The 24137-nt window shown below is 41.2% G+C and overlaps 1 protein-coding gene across 2 annotated transcripts in view; it reads right to left on the bottom strand.

The window, feature by feature from the left end:
* PLCH1 (phospholipase C eta 1) overlaps positions 1–15244 on the bottom strand; it is a 216800-nt gene extending 201556 nt beyond the window's left edge. For both annotated transcript variants that reach the window (XM_065876179.1, XM_065876178.1), the window contains exon 1: positions 15166–15244. In XM_065876179.1, coding sequence (XP_065732251.1) covers positions 15166–15244 — 79 coding nt within the window. The remainder of the gene's footprint in view (positions 1–15165) is intronic.
* Positions 15245–24137: the final 8893 nt, after the last annotated feature.

The following is a 24137-nucleotide window of genomic DNA, read 5'->3' on the forward strand; positions in this document are numbered from 1 at the left end:
ATTTATCAATGAGAAAAACAACTTTGTAGTGTAGATTAATGATTAGTATTAAAATTACAGCATCGAAAGTATTTTAATTTTCTGCTTCATCAGTCCTCCTCATTCAGTCAACTAGCACAAAAATGGTTACAAAGGCTAATTGTGTTAAAGACTTTGCAGAAAAGAGGAAAGAATTGCTCCTTCATGAATACTAAAGATGATAAAATAGGAAACCAATAACATTTTATCACTTTATATAAATTAATCTAATTTAGAAATAATTTAGTACTATGATTTATGCAGAACTTGTTATCTAGCCAAGAAAATTTTTTATATTACCAGTATCAGAAAACATGGTACCTATGCTTGCCAGATATTAAACATCTGCACTGCTTTATACAATTTAGGAGAAATGGTAAGGGTAGAGGATCAAAAAATATAATTATGAGATTCAAAGAGATCAAAATAAGAGGCATATGAGAATATTATTTCCCAGATGGGTTCTCAGGAGCTAAAATAGGAGTACACATCTATGAAAGATGGTTGCAATCACAGGCTGCAAGTTGAGACAACTGAAACTGAGTATTTGTCCTTGAAAAACAACCATTCTCCTGACACTAACATAATTCACAAAGATCTGGACACTCTTACTATTTCTTGGTAGATGCAAAGAGGGACCACTAAAGAGTTAACTTCCACAACTAAAGGCTACTCATCTGTGGTTTTACAAAGCAGCAGCTTTCAATGTTTTATTACTAGAAATGAAAAATGTTCTAAATGTCCTTTGGATTCATGGAGTCAACACTTTACCAGATAGTAAATTACCAGATAGTGAAATCATTACTTGATCTAAATGCTACATGGATTATATGACTTTATTTGTAAAGTTCAGCACCTGGTTCCCCACAGAGAGTTAATAATCATTTATTAGCCATGAAGACAAAAAAAGTCAGTTGGATGCCACCAGGTGAGGAGAGCCCTGTCTCACAGAGCCCTGCTGCCCTCAGCGATGGAGAAACCAGGGCGATGCTCAGTATGCCCCCTCCTCCATCAGCTCTGCAATGAATACTTCACACTCACTTGGCCGACACACAGAGGCTTTAAAATGCTTTCATGTAAAATTGCTTTTATGTCACAATAGTCCAATGCTATAAAGATGTAACCATTTCCAATAATCAGAAAATGCAGAGATTTGTGAGATTGATCCCACAGAAATCCACTTACCATTTCATAATATTTAGCTCAGATCATAAAGGCCAGCTGAGGTGGAATAGCAGAATGTTGGCTTTTAGAATTAACCCTGCAGCTAGCTGGTTGAATATGAATATGCTTTCTCGTCTATAAAAGGAGAGTGGTTTTAGTCAAAGGTTTATAATGTTCCAAAGGGGCAAGTAACAGATTGCTTTGAAATATGATGAAAGCTAAGGACTTTGTTCATAGGAGGGGGGTGAACAAATGTATATGCATATATACACAGAGTGTTTGGAATGATATTTTCAGAGATTACACAGCTTCCTGAAGCCTAGCTAGAGGTTCTGTTCAGAATTCCCCAATCAGATGGCTTCTCAAGTTCTTTCTAGTTCTGCTATGCCATGCACACTGCAGACCAGGGTGTTGCTTACATCCTTAACTATATACACAAGTTTCCATCCTCTAAATGTGTTGGTTTGTGGGAGTTATTCTCTTCCCTCTAAACCCATTCCTCTTCCACCAGTTCCTTGAAGAATAAGGACTAATCCCTCACTCATGAGGACTCACACCCAAGCCCAGTGGGTCTCTCAGAACAGCACTGCCCACACTTTACTGTACACTCAATCACCTGGAGATCTGGGGAAAATGCAGATTCCAATTCAGCAGGTCCCAGGTGGGGCTGTGAGTCTGCATTTCTAACAAGCTCCCAGGGACCACTCCAGTAGATACCAGCTCTCAGCCCCTACCCCAGTTCCCTAAGCTCCCTTCTCAGCCTGAGGGCAGCTCACTATGGTGTTTCTGTGGAGTTCTCTAGTGACCTCTAAAAGGTCTGAAGTTCTTTTAAAACATTCGAATCCATCCTACCCATCCCCAAACCTGAACTGCTTTAAAAGAAAAAACTTCGTGTAATACATCATTGTGTCACAATAGTGGAAAAACTCTGGATTTTAGAGTATGACAAACCTGGGTTTGAACACCATAACCTAACAATGTGGTTTTTGGCAAAATGTTTACCTCTCTGAGTTTCATCCCTAAAACTGTCCTGATGAAAGACTTAAAAGAGATAATGCTGGATGCAAAGTATTACATATAGAATGGATAAACAACAAGGTCCTATTGTATAGCACAGGGAACTATATTCAATATCCTGTGATAAACCATAATGGAAAAGAATACGAAAAAGAATATACATATTTATAACTGAGTCACTTTGCTGTAGAGCAGAAATTAACACATTTTAAATCTTCAATAAAATTTTTTTTAAAAGAGATAATGTTAGTAAAGCAACCAGCATCGCCAGTCCGAATGATAACCTTGATTCAGCGTCAGCCCTAACATTTCCTGATGGTGCCCCAAGAATACTGGAATACAGAATCCACCGATTCCTCCTGACAAGGTCTAAACTTAGTTATCTTAACATTGACCCCAAATTCCTCTTTGTGTTCCCCATATGACTCCAATGTGCAAAGAAGGAACTATCATGCAAAACAAGAGTGATCTGAGAAGACAAGATTTTTCCTTCACAACTCTGAACTTCTAGGAATAACATAGGGACACTGAGAATCGGTCTTCTCACATGTGAAGTGATAAAGGCAGAACATATGTCTACAGGGGCTGACAAAGTTTGCCTTAGTTTTCCAGGGTAGACAGACAAACACAATTCTAATAATACTCAAGATTAAACTGATGTACTCCATATGATGGTACTGTTCTCCCATTTCCTGTGTTTCATATTTATTTCTGCATCCATCCTTTAATTTATCCTGTTGTGAACTGTATAGTCCTCATTATGGATTAATCAAAACAAAACACTTGGGCTTCCCTGGTGGCACAGTGGTTGAGAGTCCGCCTGCAGATGCAGGGAACACGGGTTTGTGCCCCGGTCCGGGAAGATTCCACATGCCCGTGAGCCATGGCCGCTGAGCCTGCGCGTCTGGAGCCTGTGCTCCGCAACAGGAGAGACCACAACAGTGAGAGGCCTGCGTACCTCAAAAAAAAAATAAATAAATAAAATAAAACACTTAATACATTCTGCTTCCTGTTGTTAAGAATCTTCCCAAAGTAGTTCTGTTTACCATCAGGAGGCTATGGATAACCCTGTGAGGTCAGTTAAGGCTAAAAGTTATATATTTGTATCATGCAACAAATATATCAGCTGTAATGTTAAGACAAGTCATACTTAAAGGGCACTAAGAAAGCATTATATTAAAAGGAATATGAAATAAATCTGTTGGAAGAAAATGACCACATGAAGGTGAGCATATCACTTGCCCCTCCCACTCCTCTGCATAAAATCAAGTTTTATACATCACTTTTGCTCAAACCAGCAAATAATTACATACTGCTCTAAATCAGTAAATTAATTCGATTTAGTTTACTGATTAGATCAATATTTAGTAAGTCAACAATTTTAGCCCAGTAATTCTCACCCCTCACAGTGCATCAAAATCACCTGAAGTTAAACAGAAAGATACAGATATAAGGAATAAAAGGATGAACACACAGGCCACCCACTCCCACCTGCCTAGAGATGATTTAAGTAGGATCGGGTAGAACCCAACCACCAGTATTTTTTAAGCACCCCAGCAGATTCTAATGTATAACTAGAGTTAAGAATCACTACTTAGGACTTCCCTGGTGGAGCAGTGGTTAAGAATCCTCCTGCCAGTGCGGGGGACACGGGTCCGATCCCTGGTCTAGGAAGATCCCACGTGCCGCGGAGCAACTAAACCCGTGTACCACAACTACTGAGCCCGGGCGACACAACTACTGAAGTGGGCATGCCTAGAGCCCGAGCTCCGCAACAAGAGAAGTCACCGCAATGAGAAGCCCGCGCACCGCAGTGAAGAGTAGCCCCCGCTCACAGCAACTAAAGAAAACCCACGTGCAGCAATGAAGACCCAACGCAGCCTAAATAAATGAATTAATTATTTTTTAAAAAAAGGATCACTACATAGTGTTTGGTTTTTTGTTTGTTTTTTTTGTGTGTGTGGTACGCGGGCCTCTCACTGTTGTGGCCTCTCCCGTTGCGGAGCACAGGCTCCGTTGCACAAGCTCAGCGGCCATGGCTCACGGGCCCAGCCGCTCCGCGGCATGTGGGATCTTCCCAGACCGGGGCACGAACCCGTGTCCCCTGCATCGGCAGGCGGACTCTCAACCACTGCGCCACCAGGGAAGCCCAGTCTTTGGTTTTTAAATCACTTTAAGAAAGTACAGACTTAAAACACATACTGAGATTATAGATTATGTCTTTAGTCTTTTCTATACTCTCCAACTTTTCAATGGTGAACTTGTATTGCTATCAGAAAAAAATTAAGTGAAAAAAAATTTTATAGAAAACCAGCATCCACAAAATGCCAAGCATAAACCTTTAAGATTCAGTATAAAATAGGCTATCATCACAGAAAAATAACCATTATCAAATTCATGAATTCTATAGTTCCGTTGAGAGAATATGTATTTGCCACCTTAAGTCTGGAGTATTCAACACACCAGAATCTAATTGGTTGCCCACTGGAATTACCTGCAGAGTTCTAAAAATTCCCCCACCCCAGGCCCTAGCCATAACCCAGACCAATTAATCAGACCCTCTGGGCTGGGACACGCACAACAGTTTTTTTTAATACCCCCAGGTGATTCCAACATGCAACCAAGGCTGGGAACCATTGGCTAAAAGAGTTAATTAATACAAGCCTCTAGAGATAAGCCTCTGCTGAAAGGTATTAAAATTCTGACACTGATACAATTTCAAAAAATGGTCATTTGTGGATATGTATTGATATTCAATTTCAATAAAATAGGACACTAAACAATAAATGTGTGCACTATTCTCCCTTCAAATTAGGAATAAGTCACCACCTTCTACATTTAAATACAAGAAGTTCTGAGATCACTGTTATATGTCAGTCACATATGCTGACCAAGAAAGGAATATTGACAAGACAAAATTGGACAAAAAATGTTTTCACAGATTCTACATTTATTCTACCCAAGTAGGTATTATTCTTGGGGTAACTTTGCTACCTAGAAGTCAGAAATGTACTCTCCTATTGCTTGAGATTCTTAGATGAAAGGCCTAGGTGCTCACCATTTTTCTTATTTGTAAATCTGAAATAAAAGTGCATCTTCTTAACTTTTAAGAAGCTGTTTGATTATTCTCTTCATGCACCCCCAGGCCTCCTTTCCACCTCTCTTACTGAGAAAGCTGGTGTTTTTGATTTGGTGCAGGTCTATTCTGCTCTCTGGGGTAAGAATTACCCTACAGATGACAACTCACTTCTGTGCCTGAAGATTTTCAGACTCAAGCAGCAGAGAATTTGAATAGTATGCAAAATACTGCAACTAAACATCTTTTATTAAGAGGGTTATTTTAACAGGCAAAACCTCCATTTTCAGAGTTGAATAAAATAAACCCATATATAACCAACATGGAAATTCTGGAAAGTATTATTAAATGAATTCAAAAAGTCTAAGAAATTCTTTTAAAGAAATGGGTTTGTCCTTTTCCACTTTGAGGCATTATACATTTGTAATCATCTTTTCTAAAGCACACTAGGATTCTCGGCAAAGTGGGCTTTCCCTTCTCAATCTCAGGAAGGAATGGTTTAGGTGCATTCTTTTGTTCTCCAAGGCAAAAGCATGAGTGAAGGGAAGAAGAGGGTCTGCAGCCAAGGAACTGATGTATTCCACAGCACAAAGATGAAAGGCCAAGAGGCACATGAAAAGATGCTCAACATCACTGATTATCAGAGAAATGCAATACAATGAGGTGTCACCTCACACCAGTCAGAATGGCCAAAGTCAAAAACCCTACAAACAATAAATGCTGGAGAGGGTGTGGAGAAAAGGGAAACCTCTTGCACTGTTAGTGGGAATGTAAATCGGTACAGCCACTATGGAGAACAGTATGGAGGTCCCTTAAAAAACTAAAAATAGAGCTACCATATGATCCAGCCACCCCACTCCTGGGCAAATATCCAGAGAAAAGCATAATTTGAAAGGATACATGCACCCCAATATTCATTGCAGCACTATTTACAATAGCCAGGGCATGGAAGCAACCTAAATGTCTATCAATAGAGGAATGGATAAAGAAGATGTGGTATAGAGAGAGAATGGAATATTACTCAGCCATAAAAAAGAATGAAATAATGTCATTTGCAGCAATGGATGGACCTAGAGATTATCATACTAAGTGAAGGAATTCAGACAGAGAAAGACAAATATCATGATACAGTTTATATGTGGAATCTAAAAACTTGGTACAAATGAACCTACTTACAAAACAGAAATAGAGTCACAGATGTAGAAAACAAACTTATGGTTACCAAGGTTAGGGGGAGGGATAAATTGGGAGATTGGGATTGACATATACACACTACTATATATTAAATAGAAAATCAACAAGGACCTACTGTATAGCACAGGGAACTCTGCTCAATATTGTGTAATGACCTATATAGGAAAAGAATCTGAAAAAGAGTGGATATATGTATAACTGATTCACTTTGCTGTACAGCAGAAACTAACACAACATTGTAAATCAACTACACTCCAATAAAAATTAATTTTAAAAAAAAGATTAAAGGCCAAACTTGAGAGTGCAAAAATAATGAAACAGTAGGTGGTTCTTATCTCCACTGTAATTAAGATGAGTATATGCAATGCACTCTACTATGTACTGGAGATACGAGTGAGAACAGTCTCTACTCCCCTGGAACTTAGAAGTACAAGGAGGACAAAAATTAAACTGGTTATCACAAAATTAATTGTTTTATTACAACAGTGATAATACAATGAGGCAGCAATGCAGGGTGAGAGGAGAGCATAAAAAGGGAACTGACCCAGTCTGGGAAGTCAGTATAAGCTTCTCTGCAGAGGAGACCCTTATTCTGGTGTCTGAAGGATGGGGTAGCAGCCAGCTAAGCAAAGAAGGGGTAAGTTTTGTGGGCAAGGAACGGGAAGGTCAGTGTAGCTGTGGTGCAAAGAGGGAGGGGAAGCAAGAGATAAGGCTGGCAAGGCAGCCGGGTACCGGTGCGGAAGAGGGAATTCTGCTCCAGACATGCTGAGTCTGAGGACCTGCAGGCATCAGTGGAGCTGTCAGGTAGGAGGATGGACATCTGGGTATGGTGCTAAGCCAGGAATACACGGTTGGGAGCTATCGGCACATAGATGGGAGTTGAAGCTGCTGGAATGGGTGAAAAACACACTAGGCTATGGGCTTTAAATTTTTTAAAAATCTGACTATCCCTTTGAAACCAACAGTTTGCATCTGTAACAAGCCCAAACATACCTGCTGAAAGGAATGAGCCCTAAAAAAATATAAACTATCACAGGTCCACTGGGATGACTTTTCATGTACACAGTGTAAAGGAGCAAACTGGAATTTTTAATCTTTGTTTTGATAGATGGGAGACAAGAGGGTTTTGTGATTACAAATAGAATCACTAATAATTATTACTGTGGTCCAAGAAAAAAATCTGGATCTTTTGTATAACTAAATTAAATAATTATGCTGCTCTGGAAGAACCCTGAATCTACCCATGGAAAGACATTTCATCCTCGCATCAATCTCTGTGCATACATTAGGCACAGAGTAGAAAAAAAAACTGGGAAAATGAGAGAGCAGAGGAAAATTAATTATAATTATAGAAATGCAGCTTAAAGAACAAAGGCTTAAATTTGTAACACAGGTCTAAGGGGACATAATGCTCTTATGTAACCACTTAAAACGTGAGAAGTCTGCAAATCTGAAGGAAAAGTTGACTCTTTATTAGATATATTTCTTCTAATTTAGTAACCAGAAAATTGGTATTCCCAAGCATAAGGAATAAAATAATCAAGGGCCCTTGTGCTTGACTGGACTCCCAATGGCTACAGGTTTGAGAGAATTTGAGAGTCTATCGGGAAAGGCCAGCCAAGGTTATCACTTAACACAACAGGCTTGTTTCAAACAACGACTAAAGCTAAAGCTTCAGAGACTGACCACTGTTAACTTCTCATCCATCTGGGCTTCCCAGGTGTCCAGATCTTCAATTTGCCATTTTGCTACGCATTCCACCGGGATCTTTTTATGCCCTCCATCGTTACAGAATGTGAATGACCTCAACACGGAAAGCATGACAAAAGGAGAACACAGTGGGTTCTCTTTTGTCAGCAAAATCCCATCAAATTAGATTCCCGATGGGGAAAAGAGGCCGAGACATCTCACCATGGATTTTTATAAATCTAGATCGTTGCTTGACTCTGATCGATCCAGCTACACAACCTTGCAAGAAGCAAGCACAATAAAGAACACTAGTACCTTTGGGGAAAGGAAGTCTCTCTAATCCAAAATGTTCATGGACAAGGACCAGCCTGGAGTGCCTCTAGAGAGGTCCAAGGAGAACCGTCAGGGGTGAAGAGGGTGGGATTCCATCCATTCAAAATCACATGACCTGAGCCCCTGTTATGTGCACAGCCTAGGCACCTGGAGTGGCACAAACAGTACTCTGAGGATTAAAATCGGAGCACCCCTCACTCCCAGAGACAAGCAGGGGAAGGGCTACAAAAGAATAATTCAGAGGCTTCCTAAGGCTTGTGGGAGTAGCCCCCATAACAGCGTGAGAAGAAACAGAGAGATCGAGATCAGTAGGTCTGGGAGGAGGACAGGAACAACTTCATAACCAGCCCATCCTCCACAGCCTGCGGCAGCCTGCAAAACTCCACGTGCAGAAACATGGAGATAAGAGAAAAGGCAGGGACCAGGCAGCTGCCCAAGAGTCCTCAGGGCAAGGGCAGCCAGGCTTCAGCCAGAGGGAATAAGAAATGGACAGTGGATGGGGATGAAGGGAGACAGCAGGTCCTCTCTGCAGAGTCCTTGGTGACAGAGGGGTCAGGGTGAAACCAAACGTCCACAGAAGAGAGAACAGGAGAGAGTCTTGATCATCTCACTGCCACTAACATACAAACTGGCCGGGGTGCAGTTCAAAGACCTTTGCTTTCCCCCATCTCTCTTCCTTGTACCAAAATCTGAGGATCTAGGCCTTGAGTTCCTCTTCAAGGAGAAGAACTATAGCAGAGCCAAATGAACGCCCCCCCTCAACCCCTGACAGACAGGTCAGGCCCACGCTGCAGGTAAGGGAGAAGGTGGGATTTAGATGAGTTTGAGATTAACCTTTTAAACTGGATTAGACCCTCAGTAACCAAAAGTAGCCAGAAAGTAATAGAATCTGCCCAAGATGTTGCAAAGAGTACTTTTTAAAGTAGTAATTGGTGAAAAATAAAACAATTTTGTTTATATGCTACACTAAGTTGAGAATGTTCAATAAACCAGTTTGGTCATCATGGAGAAAGACCAAAAAAAGAAAAAAAAAAGGAAATGAACTTTGGATTTTGATATAAATAGCATTTCACTGAGACTTTCCTTGACAATTTTCTCTGTCTCCAAGGGATGAAGGAAGAACACACGTTACCAAAAAGTTATAGAATAAGATTGTTTCATACTAGCTCACGTTAAAGTTTGTGTTCTAACTAGATATAAGTATCTACTTTTGCAAGGCCTGAATGGCTGGCTCTAATTTGTCTCAGGCAAAGGGAGAAGTACATAAATCAATTTGGTCAGTTAATTCACTGCAAATTCCCCAGCTGGCCTCTGTTTAAAAGTGGCCTGAGGTGGGAAAGTGGAGAAACAAGCATTTCTCGAAATTTTACCACTTAGGAAGAAGTTTAGAGGTCATTTGTCCTAAATTGAAGCATTTTGCTGACATGGAAACTTAGTCCCAAAGGAACAACTCATCCAAAGCAGCCCAGAGGGAGGGTGGCCCCTGCAAGATGCCACACCTGGGACAGGCCTTGCTCCCTTTGCTGAGCCTTCACTGCCTCTGGCATGTTCACGAGATGCCCCTGAACATCACAGACCTGAAAGTATACCTGCCCTTCGTGCTTTCTGCCTGGTGGCCATGGAAGGGGGAGGGGGAGACTTGAGTGTGGGGCTAAAGAGGAATCTTCTGGGCAAGGCTGCTTCCAGAATTAGTTCTATTACATCATTTAAATGACTCAAGTACATTCTCTCCCTTTAAGGCCTATCTTTTTATTTTTCTTTATACTTTCTCTCAACTGTCTTTGAAATTTTTTCCATGCAGTGTTCCTCTAAGAGATAATACTTTTGATCTTAATGATGTTCACAATATCTTGACTATCATTGCATTAGCAGGAATTCTCTGTGTGCTGGTGTTTTTCTGGACCTACAAGAGGATGTATATACAGTCATTGGCTGGAAAAGCTAGGGTTTGACTCAGTTAAGAAATGACACTCTGATAAAAAAATCCAGTAATGCCCCAAACCGCTAAAGCAGACAGGCTGCCAAAGTCATACCTTGCTAATAAACTGGCCTAAATGAATGAGAACCGAAATTCATGCCTGCATAATTTCATTCTTCTTTCATATTTACCAGGCCGGATCTGGCATTCTTCTTTTTTACAACGAGGATGGAATTCCAGTGAGAACTTCTCCACTCTTCTTTGAGTATAATGACGTTTGTCCTGAAAGCTTGTCAGTCCTAGCTACTGGTCTCTCCATGTTTGGGAAGGACTCAAGAACAACCCTACACACACACACACATACACACACACACACACACACACACAAGGGACTCAACAACAACCTACACACACACACACGAGGGACTCAAGAACAACCCTACACACACACATACACACACACACGAGGGACTCAAGAACAACCCTACACACACACACATACACACACACACACACAAGGGACTCAACAACAACCTACACACACACACACGAGGGACTCAAGAACAACCCTACACACACACATACACACACACGAGGGACTCAAGAACAACCCTACACACACACACACACACACACACGGGACTCAACAACCTACACACACACACACACGAGGGACTCAAGAACAACCCTACACACACACACACACACACACATACACAAACCCTAAAGGGAAATGCAGCTTTTTGCCAGTGCCAAGGTAACTACAAAGTTTACAATCAAACAAGAATCTTCCTCCTCTTCATTGCCATCTTGTCAGCCCTCTCTTCCCATGTTCTGGCCTGTAGGACACTCCCATTCACTGCACATCCTGTTTGACTACACAGAGACCACAACGTTGCTGCTAGAAGGGAACTTTGGAATCTGGAAAAACCCTCATTTTAGAAAGAGGGAAACTGAGGGTCACCTAGGTGACAAAGGCTACACAAGTGAGTCATAAAAATGGAGCTAGAACTAGTCTCTGGGATCCAATTCAAACCTACTTTCCTTTACAAACTGGCAGTCCAGTTTCTGTCCTACATCACCAATTAGGCCTCTGGCCAGGACGGGGAGGCTGGCTAAAAACTATTTAATAAGCTAATTAGTTTGATTAGAAGTTTTCTGTGAGGCAAAGTCAAAGTACATATAAAGCACTTTTTAAAAAGACATACTACATAAATATTTAATACCAGAACTATCCTTAATTTTATCCCTGGATAGTAAGAGACACTCGTAATTCAATTCAAAACGTTTCTAGTCTAGATTTGTCTTGGTCATTCAGAAACATTCATGTAACAACATGAGAGCAACAGAAATAAATTTCAATATAGTAAGTAGGGGTGATACCATATAACTTACAGGAAAGCAACATCACAATTTTTTCAACATCACAATTATAACTAGCAATGCATGAAAACAAAAATTAAGTCACCTCCAAGTAGGAACTCAAATGTTTGAAAAAAGCTTATGTGCATTAGAAATTGGATATATATAAATTGTAAATACACTGATAACAGGTTTAAGAATATGTGTCCCAGGTCAGAAAAAAATGCTGCAATTCACGACAGCCAAGAGAAAGAGCTGAGGGTACAGGTAATTTTCAAATAAAAATAATTCATGAAAATATAAGCCATTAAAGCAAGGTTCATACTACACAAATTGTTCTTTGCCCAAGTTTTTTCTCTATATCAAACATGTTAAAACAAAAGCCAACTAGAGAAAACCTCTGGCAATTGGCTTCTTTGATAGGCTCAAAATCCCTTTGGATTCAAGATTCCCTAAAAATCCGGGCAAAGGCCAGCACAAGTGGGAAATACAAAAACAGCTCATCATAATGCCTACCAGGGGTCCTCTCCTGACTGACACAGAATTGTCAATTCAATCAGCTCATTTCTGTTGCCTAGTACCCACAGTTTCCTACCTTTTCCAGGTATTCCATTTCTACATCAGGACTGTTGCGAAGATGAGAGGAGATAAAAGACCGGGTAGAAACAGACAATTAGTGTTATTCTGTTACTCCAATTTGGGTTGGGAGATTGTGGGTAATTTTCTACATTGTTTCCAATGAGAACCTACCTCCTCTATACCCAGAAGGGGAGGCTATGAATGTGTCTTATGAACTGTGAAACAGTATACAAATACTACATTTTAATTTTTACTTTTATTGACCCCCTACTGCCCACCTAGTCCTCTTTTTAAGGTGGTTCCTTTCTCCTGGGAATACCGCTTAAGTCTGGCTAGCACAATTTGCACATCTGAGTCTGCATATTCTAAAAGTCTATTATCTTGCAGAGGAAATGGTTCTTTTCTGTTTATAATGGAGGGGTTTTATTTCTTTTTGTTTGGCTTGATTTGGTTATGTAAGGAGAGTTACCAGCAGACCAGGAGAATCCCCTCTAAAAGAAATCTGACCTTTCTAACTCAACATGTCCTGTCTTTTCTCATAAATGTTTAGAAATCATCTACAAAGATGTTATCACTAGTGCTCCCTTGGCTTAAAATATACCAAGACTCCTCACAGTCCTCCATAAAGTTAAATAAATTCCTGTCTTCACAGACATTACTTTTCTGCAGAAGTAAATACAGTGGAAGAGCAGAGGCATCGTTCTTTCCTGAATTACATATCCTTTGGCATAGAGATCCAAAATGATATTTTAACTATCAGAAATACTGAAAGCTACTGCTTTATTATAAATGAACAGAATCATAATTCTAACTGGCTTTAGTCCTTTTAATCTTGGGAAGATTTGATATCTCTAAATCTTCTCAAATGAGTAATTCTTCAACGTAAGTAGCCAAGTCATATTTTAAGTATTCTACTGCCCTCTTGTGAATCTCATGTTCAGAGACAAGATAGCTCACAAAATACATACAGCAACTGTAATTCTCAGAAATACTTCAATGGAATCTCAGAGACTAGAACTAGGAAGAACCTAAAAAATCATCGAGACCAGCACACTCATTTCACAGACGAGAAAACTGAGATCCTGAAGGATTATATAACGTAGTCAAGATCAGACATGGCTAGTTAATAGCAGAGCGAATACTGTTGAATAGAACTTAAACCTCTCAGAGTGTTAATTTTTCTATTAAAATGGAGGTGCAGCCTGGAAAAAAAATAGTGGGCTTTGGAGTTAAGCAGACACGAGTTTGATTTTAGATCACCACTTCAACAACCTCCCCAAACCTCTGTTTCCCCATCCATAAAATGGGATGAATAACTAACGCAAAGGTGCTGAAAGGATTCAATAGGATCATGTTCCTCAAGCCCTCAGCAAAACTACCAGCAATACAGTAATTCACTAAGTGGTAACACAGCTGTAACAATACATAGGAAATTGTTTTTAAGTTGTTATAGCCTTTGAGATCTCTGGACAAAGGTATTCTAAAATAATGAATAAATAAACTCTGAACTTTTTCAAAATTGGCACAAAACTTGGAAAAAATAAAGCTAATTTTTCTAACTCCTGTGTTTCTTTATCATATTTATTCTTCTTTTTTTTTTTAATACAAGTAAATTTGTAACAGAAAGCACCACACAGCAAACACTGTGTGAGAGATGAAGCAACAAACAGGGTCCTTAGACGAGGTTCACAGGAAAACAAAGCAGAACTCAGTGCCAGCGTGTTAAGTCACTGTCTCCTTTGCTAAGAGGCTGTCGCCGCTGCAATGCCAAGAGAGCCAGCCTGGAAGGGTAGAGGCTAGAATTTTAGATCTGACCTTGCTAATAACTGGCTATGCCAACTTGGGCTGGTCATTTCATCTCTGCTTCCCTTTCTTGACCTGTAAATGAAGGCATCCTCTACGGAGTAAAGTCCGATAGTGAGGTGGCATAATGAACGTGAAAAAACATTGTAAGATGTGCTTTAACAAAGTAAGTAGGGTTAAGTTTGTTATCTTAAACTTAATCTAAAGCAATTAAAAAAACAGTAAGTCTGCACTAAATTGGGGAAGAAAAACCAAACTTAGAAAGTTGAAGGCAGCTTAGATGAAGGATTCTGTTCAGCAGCGCTCCACTTCTCATGAAATCTCCCTCTTCCCTCTACGATTCCACCAGCTCTTAATGGAGATTACTCCAAAAATTCTGCCAACACATGAATCTCTGACTCTTAAGTAAATTTCACTCAAGGGCACCCTGATATCAGGATTGACAGAGCTTATCCCTGGCTGTATAACACAAAACAAATATGCCAGCAGGGTAAAGGCAATTCATCTTAGTTTGCCATGAAAATGACTAATGTTGATTATTCTCTGATTTACAGCTGCAGTCATCCACCCTGATAGTTATGGTTAAGTGCACTCATCTGCTCTGTTTTTATATGGAGCCTGATAGAAGGCACACACCATGCTGGTTATAAGCCCTGATTGATGATCCACCGATATTAACCGAGCACTACCTATGGGTTTAGCTCCCCCAATTTCAACCATCGGAAAGGGATATTACTGGGGTTGACAGTGTAGTAGAAGAGGAAAGGCACTGACATAAACTAACCTGAGAGGTAGAAAGTAACGATGCTGTTATGGTTGCTGAGGGGCGGCACACAGCTTGCAACTCTGCGGAATGAGTCCAGTGGGGATTCTTGGGTAATTTTTCATCAACAAGTTAACTCAGGCTCTTGGTTCAACCCAACAATCATACCACATTTGCATCCAGAGTGCTGGAATAAAAGTGCTCTCAGAAACAAAAGATCCGCCTACAGGAGTAGAAAAGGCAACTCACCGTGAAACAGACTGTTGTCCACCAGAAAATGCCTGCAGTACTGCACACAGTTCCTTTTCTCCAAGTTCCAGTAACTCATTGTCAGAAGATTTCTGGCACAGCATCAAAACAAAATTGCTCTGTCAAGGGAAAAGGAAGGACACAAAAATGAAGAAGGCGGAAGTCACACGCTCACGCTGGCCGCCTGACGCCGTTAGTCCCCAGGCCTCAGCGGGCAGCACGCAGGCCTCACACCTTCCCCACGTGGGGAGCTGGAATGCCCCAGGCCCCAAGCAATTCCCCACAAGTCTTCCCACTGGATAGAAGGTCACTTAACATACCACAACAGGAGCTTTTTCTAATAGCACCTGAAGGGGCTCAAAGTTACCGTTGTCCTGGGGGGGAAAAAAAATCAATCCACCAATGGAGAACAAGTTTCAGAACTGGTTTATGTGCTCCAGGCTTTGCCCGCACTCAGCCAGGACTCAAACCAGTCAATGCTGGTAGCTTTTCAGGAAATCTCAGTTGCAGGCGGGGAGGGGACTAACAGGAGGGTGACTGACATTCCCAGTTTCCGACTTTTGTGTCAGCACCAGTCTGGTGGACTGCATACCTGACCAATCCAGGGAAATCTTGGAAATTATAATGGCATCCATGTAGCCATGGGCCAGGCAAACACAGTAACAAAGGCTGCCTCCCTCTCTTGGACTCACTATGGGTGCCCATTTAGAGCCCCTAGGGCCTGCCTCTGCCCCCTGTAACCAGAGCCAGGTGAACAAGCAGTGGGCCTGCTCCTCCAGAAGGTTTGTCCCTCCACGGACAGAGAAACACAGTGCTAACCAGAGCAGGGACTTGAAAAGCAGAGATGCCAGCTGATGAATTAGACTCCTCCAAAAGCTGGTGTGCATAACCCCAAACAAGGCTCCCTTTGTTCACAGGATCTGGCTAAAGCAACTTTTCAGAATTCCATCTTCTTTTCTGGTCACAGAATAAAGCCAGGCAAAACCAAGCAAGGCTGGCATGAAGGAAAATCCACAGGTGGGAAACAATTTGTCATCTGTCCTATTAAAGCAATCTAGACTTTTGTAAAGGCACTCCAGGATGGAGTCAGTACTGAAAAAAACAAATGATCAGAGCTGTGCCTATTCATTAATGGAACCACAATTGGTGTAGGTTCCTAAAGCTTCTGCCAGAGCTTCTCCTTGGCTCCCTAAGCCTCATTCTTCCACCCTCCCCTACCTGTAACCTATCCTACCTTTTCTCAGGCTCCGGGAGACCTGACCCCCCCCTCCTTCTTCTAACCCCACCCCCACCTGGCTAAATCTGGCTGCTTCTCCCACTCCCTGGGGCTGAGGGTGAGTCCCATCACGCCAAGATACAATCACTCACGGAACCAACTGTAAAATAAGATAGAAAACAGGTGATTATGGAGACAACCCTCCCTGCCCCCTCCCCACCCAGTATTCCATACTACAAGGATTTCTCTCAAAAAGTATTTTAGGTATACAGTCAGATATGCTCAGTTTTTTTTTTTTTTTAATTTTTTTTTCTTTTTTTTAATTTATTGGCTGCGTTGGATCTTTGTTGCTGCGCATGGGCTTTCTCTAGTTGTGGTGAGCGGGGGCCTACTCTTTGTTGCGGTACACAGGCTTCCCACTGCGGTGGCCTCTCCTATTGTGGAGCACAGGCTCTAGGCATGAGGGCTTCAGTAGTTGTGGCTCGTGGGCTCCAGAGCTCAGGCTCAGTAGTTGTGGCACACGGGCTTAGTTGCTCCGTGACATGTGGGATCCTCCTGGACCAGGGTTTGAACCTGTGTCCCCTGCATTGGCAGGTGGATTCCCAACCACTGTGCCACCAGGGAAGTCCCGATATGCTCAGTTTTTAAAAAACTCAATATTGAAACTCGAAAAAAAATTTTTCCTTGAAAATCCCCTCTTCCCTCATTTCATGTCTCTCTCCTGGAATGACCACTTTTGCTTGGTGTGAATCATTCCAGTCTTTTTTATGCATTTATTTATACATATATTCATGTATTCGATTTTGAAGACATGTTTTTAATAAGAATACTTTTCAAGAATTGGAAATAATTTTCAGTAATATCAGTAGTAACTATTTCCTACAAAAGTATATTCATGATTTATATTAGAAATATTTTACAAAAAAAAATATTTTAGGTTACACAGAATTAAGGATAACTGTCTGTATTCATGCTAACTTTTCCTTAGTAACTTGATCTTATGGTTTCATGTGTCATTCTTCTTTTTATTAACATCTTTATTGGAGTATAATTGTTTTACAATGTTAGGTTAGTTTCTGCTGTACAACGAAGTGAATCAGCTATATGTATACATATATCCCCATATCCCCTCCCTCTTGTGTCTCCCTCCCAGTCTCCCTATCTCACCCCTCTAGGTGGTCACAAAGCACCAGCTGATCTCCCTGTGCTATGCAGGTGCTTCCCACTAGCTATCTATTTTACATTTGGTAGTGTATATGTCATTGTTACTCTCTCACTTTGTCCCAGCTTACCCTTCCCCCTCCCTGTGTCCTCAAGTCCATTCTCTACGTCTGCGTCTTTATTCCTGTCCTGCCCCTAGGTTCATCAGAACCATTTTTTTTAAGATTCCATATATATATATATATATATATATGTTAGCATACGGTATTTGTTCTCCTCTTTCTGACTTACTTCACTCTGTATGACAGACTCTAGGTCCATCCACCTTACTACAAATAACTCAATTTCGTTTCTTTTTATGGCTGAGTAATATTCCATTGTATATATGTGCCACATCTTCTTTATCCAATCATCTGTCGATGGACACTTAGGTTGCTTCTCATGTGTCATTCTTTATTTTGCCCTCTCTGTTCATTCTCAATCCAAGGAAGGTTAGCGGAATCAGAAGATGAAAGAATAAGGTGCTTTTGTGTATAGTCAACAAAACACAAGCACATACCTGACTCTCACTTGGCCCTTCCTTTTAACCAGATGAATGGAGAGAAGAGGATGTTAGAGTCTGTGACTCACCCATGCTGCTAGGAAAAAGCAGCAGTGGGACTTGAAATCGTACCTTTGGATTACAAACTCTTCTAGGTAGGTGTTTTTAAGAAGAGAGGACTCAGTTTAAATGGTTGAACTAGAACACAAAGGTATAAGTAATTGAACCCTATGGTCTCCAGGCTGTGTGCCCCCTATTTTGGTTAATCACGGGCGTGTCTTACCTCCCCTGGCATCTGTTTGCTGCTGAAGGGCAGACAGTAAGCCACCCGAGTGCCAGACCTGAGCTGTGCACACACTACAGGCCCTCGGTAAACGTCAGTGATGTCCTTGTTCTATGCCGCATTTCCTGGATTCCCTCCAGTATGAGACTGAAGGAAGGAAGTGCCCACTCTGGCCTCCAGAATCACAGCAAATGATTTCAAAATTGAGAGATACTGGAGGTGGAGGTAATGAATGGAGTCAGTGGGGCTGAGGCAGGGGAAGAGACAGCTGTGCAATAAAGCCAATCTCAGCCACAACCAGATTTAGATGAACCAGCGGCCCAGCACTCACTAAGGGGAAGCATCTGAAAGGGACCTTAGAAACGAGCTCAGACAAACCCCACATGGTGTAGCCAGAAGGAAACTGAGGCTCAGAAAGTAGGTGTAACTTGCAAGATAGCACTGCTAGGTAGCTGTTCGAGAAAGCTGGCAGGAACCCCAGGCTCAGCAGTACCAAAGCAGGGATCTTTTGAGTGTTTCATGATCCCATTTGTGTGAACATAATGGGTGAAAATAGCCACTAAAATATACTTTCATTGATTTAATATTTGCTATTTAATATATGTTACATTTGGAACTCTTTATAGAACATACAGATCCCCAATCCTTGTAAATTAATAACTGACAGTGACTAAGGAACATCGGGCAGAGAAACAACTCATTATTAAGACTAGTTTCAAATTCTGCCTTCAGAACAAGGTTAATATGAACTTTTTTCGTGGATGGTAAAGTTATAGGAAATGTTATATGTATGTAATTTACTTATCTTTAATAATTTCTTTTTATCCATTTTTAGAACTTGAAACATGCAGAAAAGCTAAAAAAAAAAACTTATATAGTGATATCACCACCCAAAGACAACTACCATGGATACTGTGGTCTTTTTTTTAAACAAACTAGATCCTATTAATTTGAAGCCTTTTTTCTTTTCACATAAATAACATATTGTGACATTCTAGCCATATCAATAAATATACTTCTACAGAATACACATGTGATTTGAAAAAGTGTAATCAGCTCTACTCAAAACCTCCAAATTCCAAAAACTCTAAAGCAGCAACAAGAAATAAAAGAAGACAAGCAAGTATGCAGAGGATTCATCAGATGAACTAAAAATATCTAAAAAGTTGAAATGTTCCTAGGCCCATTTTTTAAAAATTTTATTTATTTATTTTTGACTGTGTTGGGTCCTCATTGCTGAGCATGGGCTTTCTTCTACTTGCGGAGAGCAGGGTCCACTCCTTGCCGCGGTGCCCGGGTTGCTCACTATGGTGGCCTCTCCCACCGTGGAGCACGGGCTCCAGGCGCGTGGACCCCAGCAGCCGTGGCACGCGGGCTCAGCAGCTGCAGCTCGCAGGCTCCAGGGCACAGGCTCAGCAGCTGTGGTGCACGGGCCTAGCCGCTCCACAGCATGTGGGATCTTCCTGGACCAGGGCCTGAACCCTTGTCCCCTGCATTGGCAGGCAAACTCCCAACCACTGCGCCACCAGGGAAGCCCCCCTAAGCCCATTTTATAAGCGATTAGTAACTTTTATAACATTCCACATTTCTTTATTTTTGCCATTTTTTTCTATAGATACATGACCAAAGTTGCCAGTGTCAAACCACAGACCAGACATAAACCTGTGGCGGCAGGACACCATGAAGAAAGAAAATATTAGAAATTCGAGGACACTTTTCACCAAGAAAAGCAGGAACAATTTTGATTAATAAGAATTTGTCAATGCGTTTAAAACTCCACAAAGGAAAGAGAAATCCTTCACAGCAACACCCACTCATTTTAACTAAAGCCCCCTAAGAAAAAACACACAATGGCAGCCACCTACTGGTTGTCCCCCTGCTTCCTCTGGTTTTCCTCTAGGAAACATCTTCTCCCACTTTCTTTCCATGAGACTTAGCTGGTGTCAGCTCCATCCCTATTCAGGTGAGGATGTGGTTTAGGTCTGACAAAGCTGAGCACTGCCTCCCCCAGGCCATACTAGTACAGATGGTGCACATAGCCCACCTAATTCGGACCACTGAGTCAGGCATGGATGTCTGTCTGAACTGTTGGAGAAAAGAAACTTTTTCTGTTGGACTCAAGGTTGTGAGGTTGTGAAGTTGTGAAGCCTAGAAACCTAGAACTCCTGGCAGCCATCTTGTTACTACAAGAGAAGAAAAAATCTATGTGGGACTGGATTCAACCCAGAGGAATGAAGATAAACTTGGTCCTACTGATATCATTTAAGGCACAGCTGAAGCCAGATCTCTGCCTGTACTTTTTAGTTAAATGAGCCAGTACATTCCCTTCCTTGCTTTGTTTAGTTTTGTTTAAACCATATTGAGTTGGGTTTACTGTCACTTGCAACCAAAGAGTTCTGACTGATGAAATGTGTCAGCAAATCAGAGTAAAGAGAGCCCACAGGACAGTCATGAGCTCTCTTTTTTGGTTTCATCTCTAACAGTTGACTCACTGGGGGACCTTGGGCCAGGTTTTTTAGCTGGTCTTCTGAGTTGCAAAATATGACTCCATATTTACTTGGGCTTTCCCTAGGGATATGCCGCATTCAAGTCCTTTGTTTTGGTAGTAAAGGATTCCCTCACACCCCTTGAAGGTGTATTTAAGCAGAGCAAACCCTGAAATCTTTTCTTCTTTAGAATTCTCTTAATTGTTTTTACATGTGAGGCAAATCTATATCACTGCTTTAACATGAGTTTTATGGAACACTACAAATCTGCTCAAGCCACTTGAATGGCTTAATAAAAGACAAACTATTCAAGTTCATATATGGAAATCAGAGTTCTAACAAAGGAAAAGGAAGAATAGGAGAATCTTAAAAGACAACTTTGGGGAAGGGGGAATATATTCATATATGTGTATGTATGTGTATATACACACACAAACACACTTTTTTTTTTTAAGTACAGGGATTTGTTACTACATGCTATCTCCACCTCTTCACCTACTGTGACTGCTACTACCACAGCCAATTCTTCTCTGGCACCCCTCTTCCATAAAAACCAACACTCCCACTCCCACTCTTTTATATTCTTTCTTTCTTAAAAATAATATATTATTTGGGCTTCCCTGGTGGCGCAGTGGTTGAGAGTCCGCCTGCCGATGCAGGGGACACGGGTTCGTGCCCTGGTCCAGGAGGATCCCACATGCCACGGAGCAGCTGGGCCCGTGAGCCATGGCCGCTGAGCCTGCGTGTCCGGAGCCTGTGCTCCCCAATGGGAGAGGCCACAACAGTGAGAGGCCCGCGTACCGCAAAAAAAAATAATATTATTTGTAAATCATTTTATGTTTCATACAATATTTCCATTTCTATCTTGTATTTTTAAAAAAATGATCCTTACAATAGCCCTGTAAGTCATGCATCATTAAGCATGAGTTCAAAGAGGCTAATAGGAAATAGTAGGTTGCAAATTCATGTCTTCTGACTCCAAATCCACTGTCCCAGTCCCAGGGCTACACTCTGTCCAGCCGTGTTTCCTCCCTGACACTCCTTCCCTATGGAAAGAACCTAGAGTTGTATTACTCATAATATACAAGGTATAATTCTTCTCATATCCACCACTCAATCCAACTCCACTATGGGTCAATGAAGGGGAAGAGTCAGAAGAAGGAGAAGAGATGACTAAATGAAACATTACTTATTCAAAATATACCTACCTTGTCCCTCCAGCCAGGAGACTTTGGAGTATACAGACTGGAGGGGATCCAAGCAAAGTGTCAGTTCTTTGAGAATCAAATGGTGGGAGGTTTCTTTGCAATGAAATTTGAGTGAGCTATTTGGACCAAGCTCAGAAACACCAAGGCCAAATTTTCGAGCCAGAAATCATTGTGAAAACTATCTGAGGGGTTCATGTGCTTTCCAAATTGCTAACAACAGGGAGGAAGGCTATAGCCGGAAATTAAAACAATGCATAAACTCACCCTGCTGTTGGAAAAGGAGTAACTGCTTCATGGGATGCAGTAAGGCATCAAAGGCCAATGGGAAAATGTCTGACTGGATGTCAAGAGGCCAGAGTTGCAGCCCAGTCCGCCCTCTGACTAAACAGTGTCAGGTAAATCTCTTCACTCCCCTGCGCTCGGGCTGCGTCATCTTTGGAACAAAAGACGAGTGGTGGTGAATGAGATGCTCTCTCAGAGCTTCCAAACTTAATATTCTACATTAATAAGGACTATGGGCAACCCGTACCCCCGACTAATATCTCCATCATTCAGCTGTAATTATAAATTAAAATAGCCCTGAGAAACCACAGAGTTAATTCCCATTAGTATACCCTTTAACTCATATGGAGAAGTGATTTCCTTCTCCTTAAGCCTCGCTGAGAGACAAAAGACATAACTAATATGCTCTGACAGCAATGTTCATACAACAGGAAGTGCTTAGAAAGAGGAAGGCAGAGGGGAAAAGTCCCCAAACTGTGTCCTGCACCTCACAGCCTCTGACACAACACGTTTGGGAATTTCTGCACCAAGTTCTCTCTAATGGTTGAGAATTCAAACTCAGTCCAGTTAAAAGCTAAGATTTCAAAGACAGCTGCTCTTCTCTCACTTCTCCACTAATTTTAAGACAAACAAATCAAGAGACTTACACAGCGCAGGGATGGGATGGGAGGGCCCACGGCTCCTGTCCCTGGACCAGGCCTAGACGAACAGGTTCTAAAGCAGCTCAGACGCCTGGGTCAGAAGGCCCTGGTCAGAGGGGCCCCACTCCACTCCGCAGATGGCAGGTCACTATCCTCCCCTCCCCCTTCATAAACTCCCTCCCCCACTTCCCACAGGTTTCCAAGCACTGCCAAACTGGTTGTTAAAGGGCTCTGCAAACAGCTTAATTCCATAGCTAGCCCCCTCCCAGCTATGTACACACAGGGAAAGAAATGAAAGGGTACTTTGTTCATTTTTTAAGGCTCACAGCGGACACCACTAAACCCCAAGTTCCCGGTGTGTTTTCTTTAAGCCATCAGGAGCTGAAAATGTTCTGAGCTAAGTTGAGCAGTGAGATACAATCACCCTCCAAAGATACATGGATGCTTCATTTGAAAGGGCTGGTTTCAAGTATATAATAGTAGGTATCCAGTGCTTGAAAGAGTTCATACCTTTTGGTTCAGTAATTCAGCTCCTGGAAATATATCAAAAAGAAATCTTTAAAGATACGAAAATGTATACACAAAAAATATTCACTGCATCATTTTTTATGATGCAGAAGAATTAGAGCACTAAATAGTCAGCTACTGGGGTAGCACTGACTGTAGGCTAGATATTAACAATTGTGTTCTGTAAAAACTTTGTAAGTGAACATGGAAAATGCTCATGATATGATGCTATGTGAAAAAATAGGATACAGTATGTATCAACCATCAAAAGCAGTATTGCATAGAATAATGGATCTTCATCTTAAGAAACAAAGTGCTTTTAATATTTTACCACTAAGTGTAATGTTTGCCATAGGTTATTTGTAAATATTCTTTGTGTTAAGAAAACTGGCTCTATTCTGATTTTCTGAACAGCTTTTTGCATAATTTGATATTAAACGTTATAAGACATTTTCTCTGCATCTACTTAGATCATAAGATATGTCTCCATTAATCTGTTAATATGAATTTTTTAAATCAACCCTGCAATCCCAAGATAATACATTGTGAACAAATTGGATTTATCTTTTTAACACATTGCTAGATTTGGCCTTCTCAGGTTTTACGATTGTTACATGTATATTTCTAAGTAAGTCTGGCCTATAATT

This window comes from Phocoena phocoena, chromosome 4 (assembly GCF_963924675.1).
Source record: "Phocoena phocoena chromosome 4, mPhoPho1.1, whole genome shotgun sequence".
Lineage (NCBI taxonomy): Eukaryota > Metazoa > Chordata > Mammalia > Artiodactyla > Phocoenidae > Phocoena > Phocoena phocoena.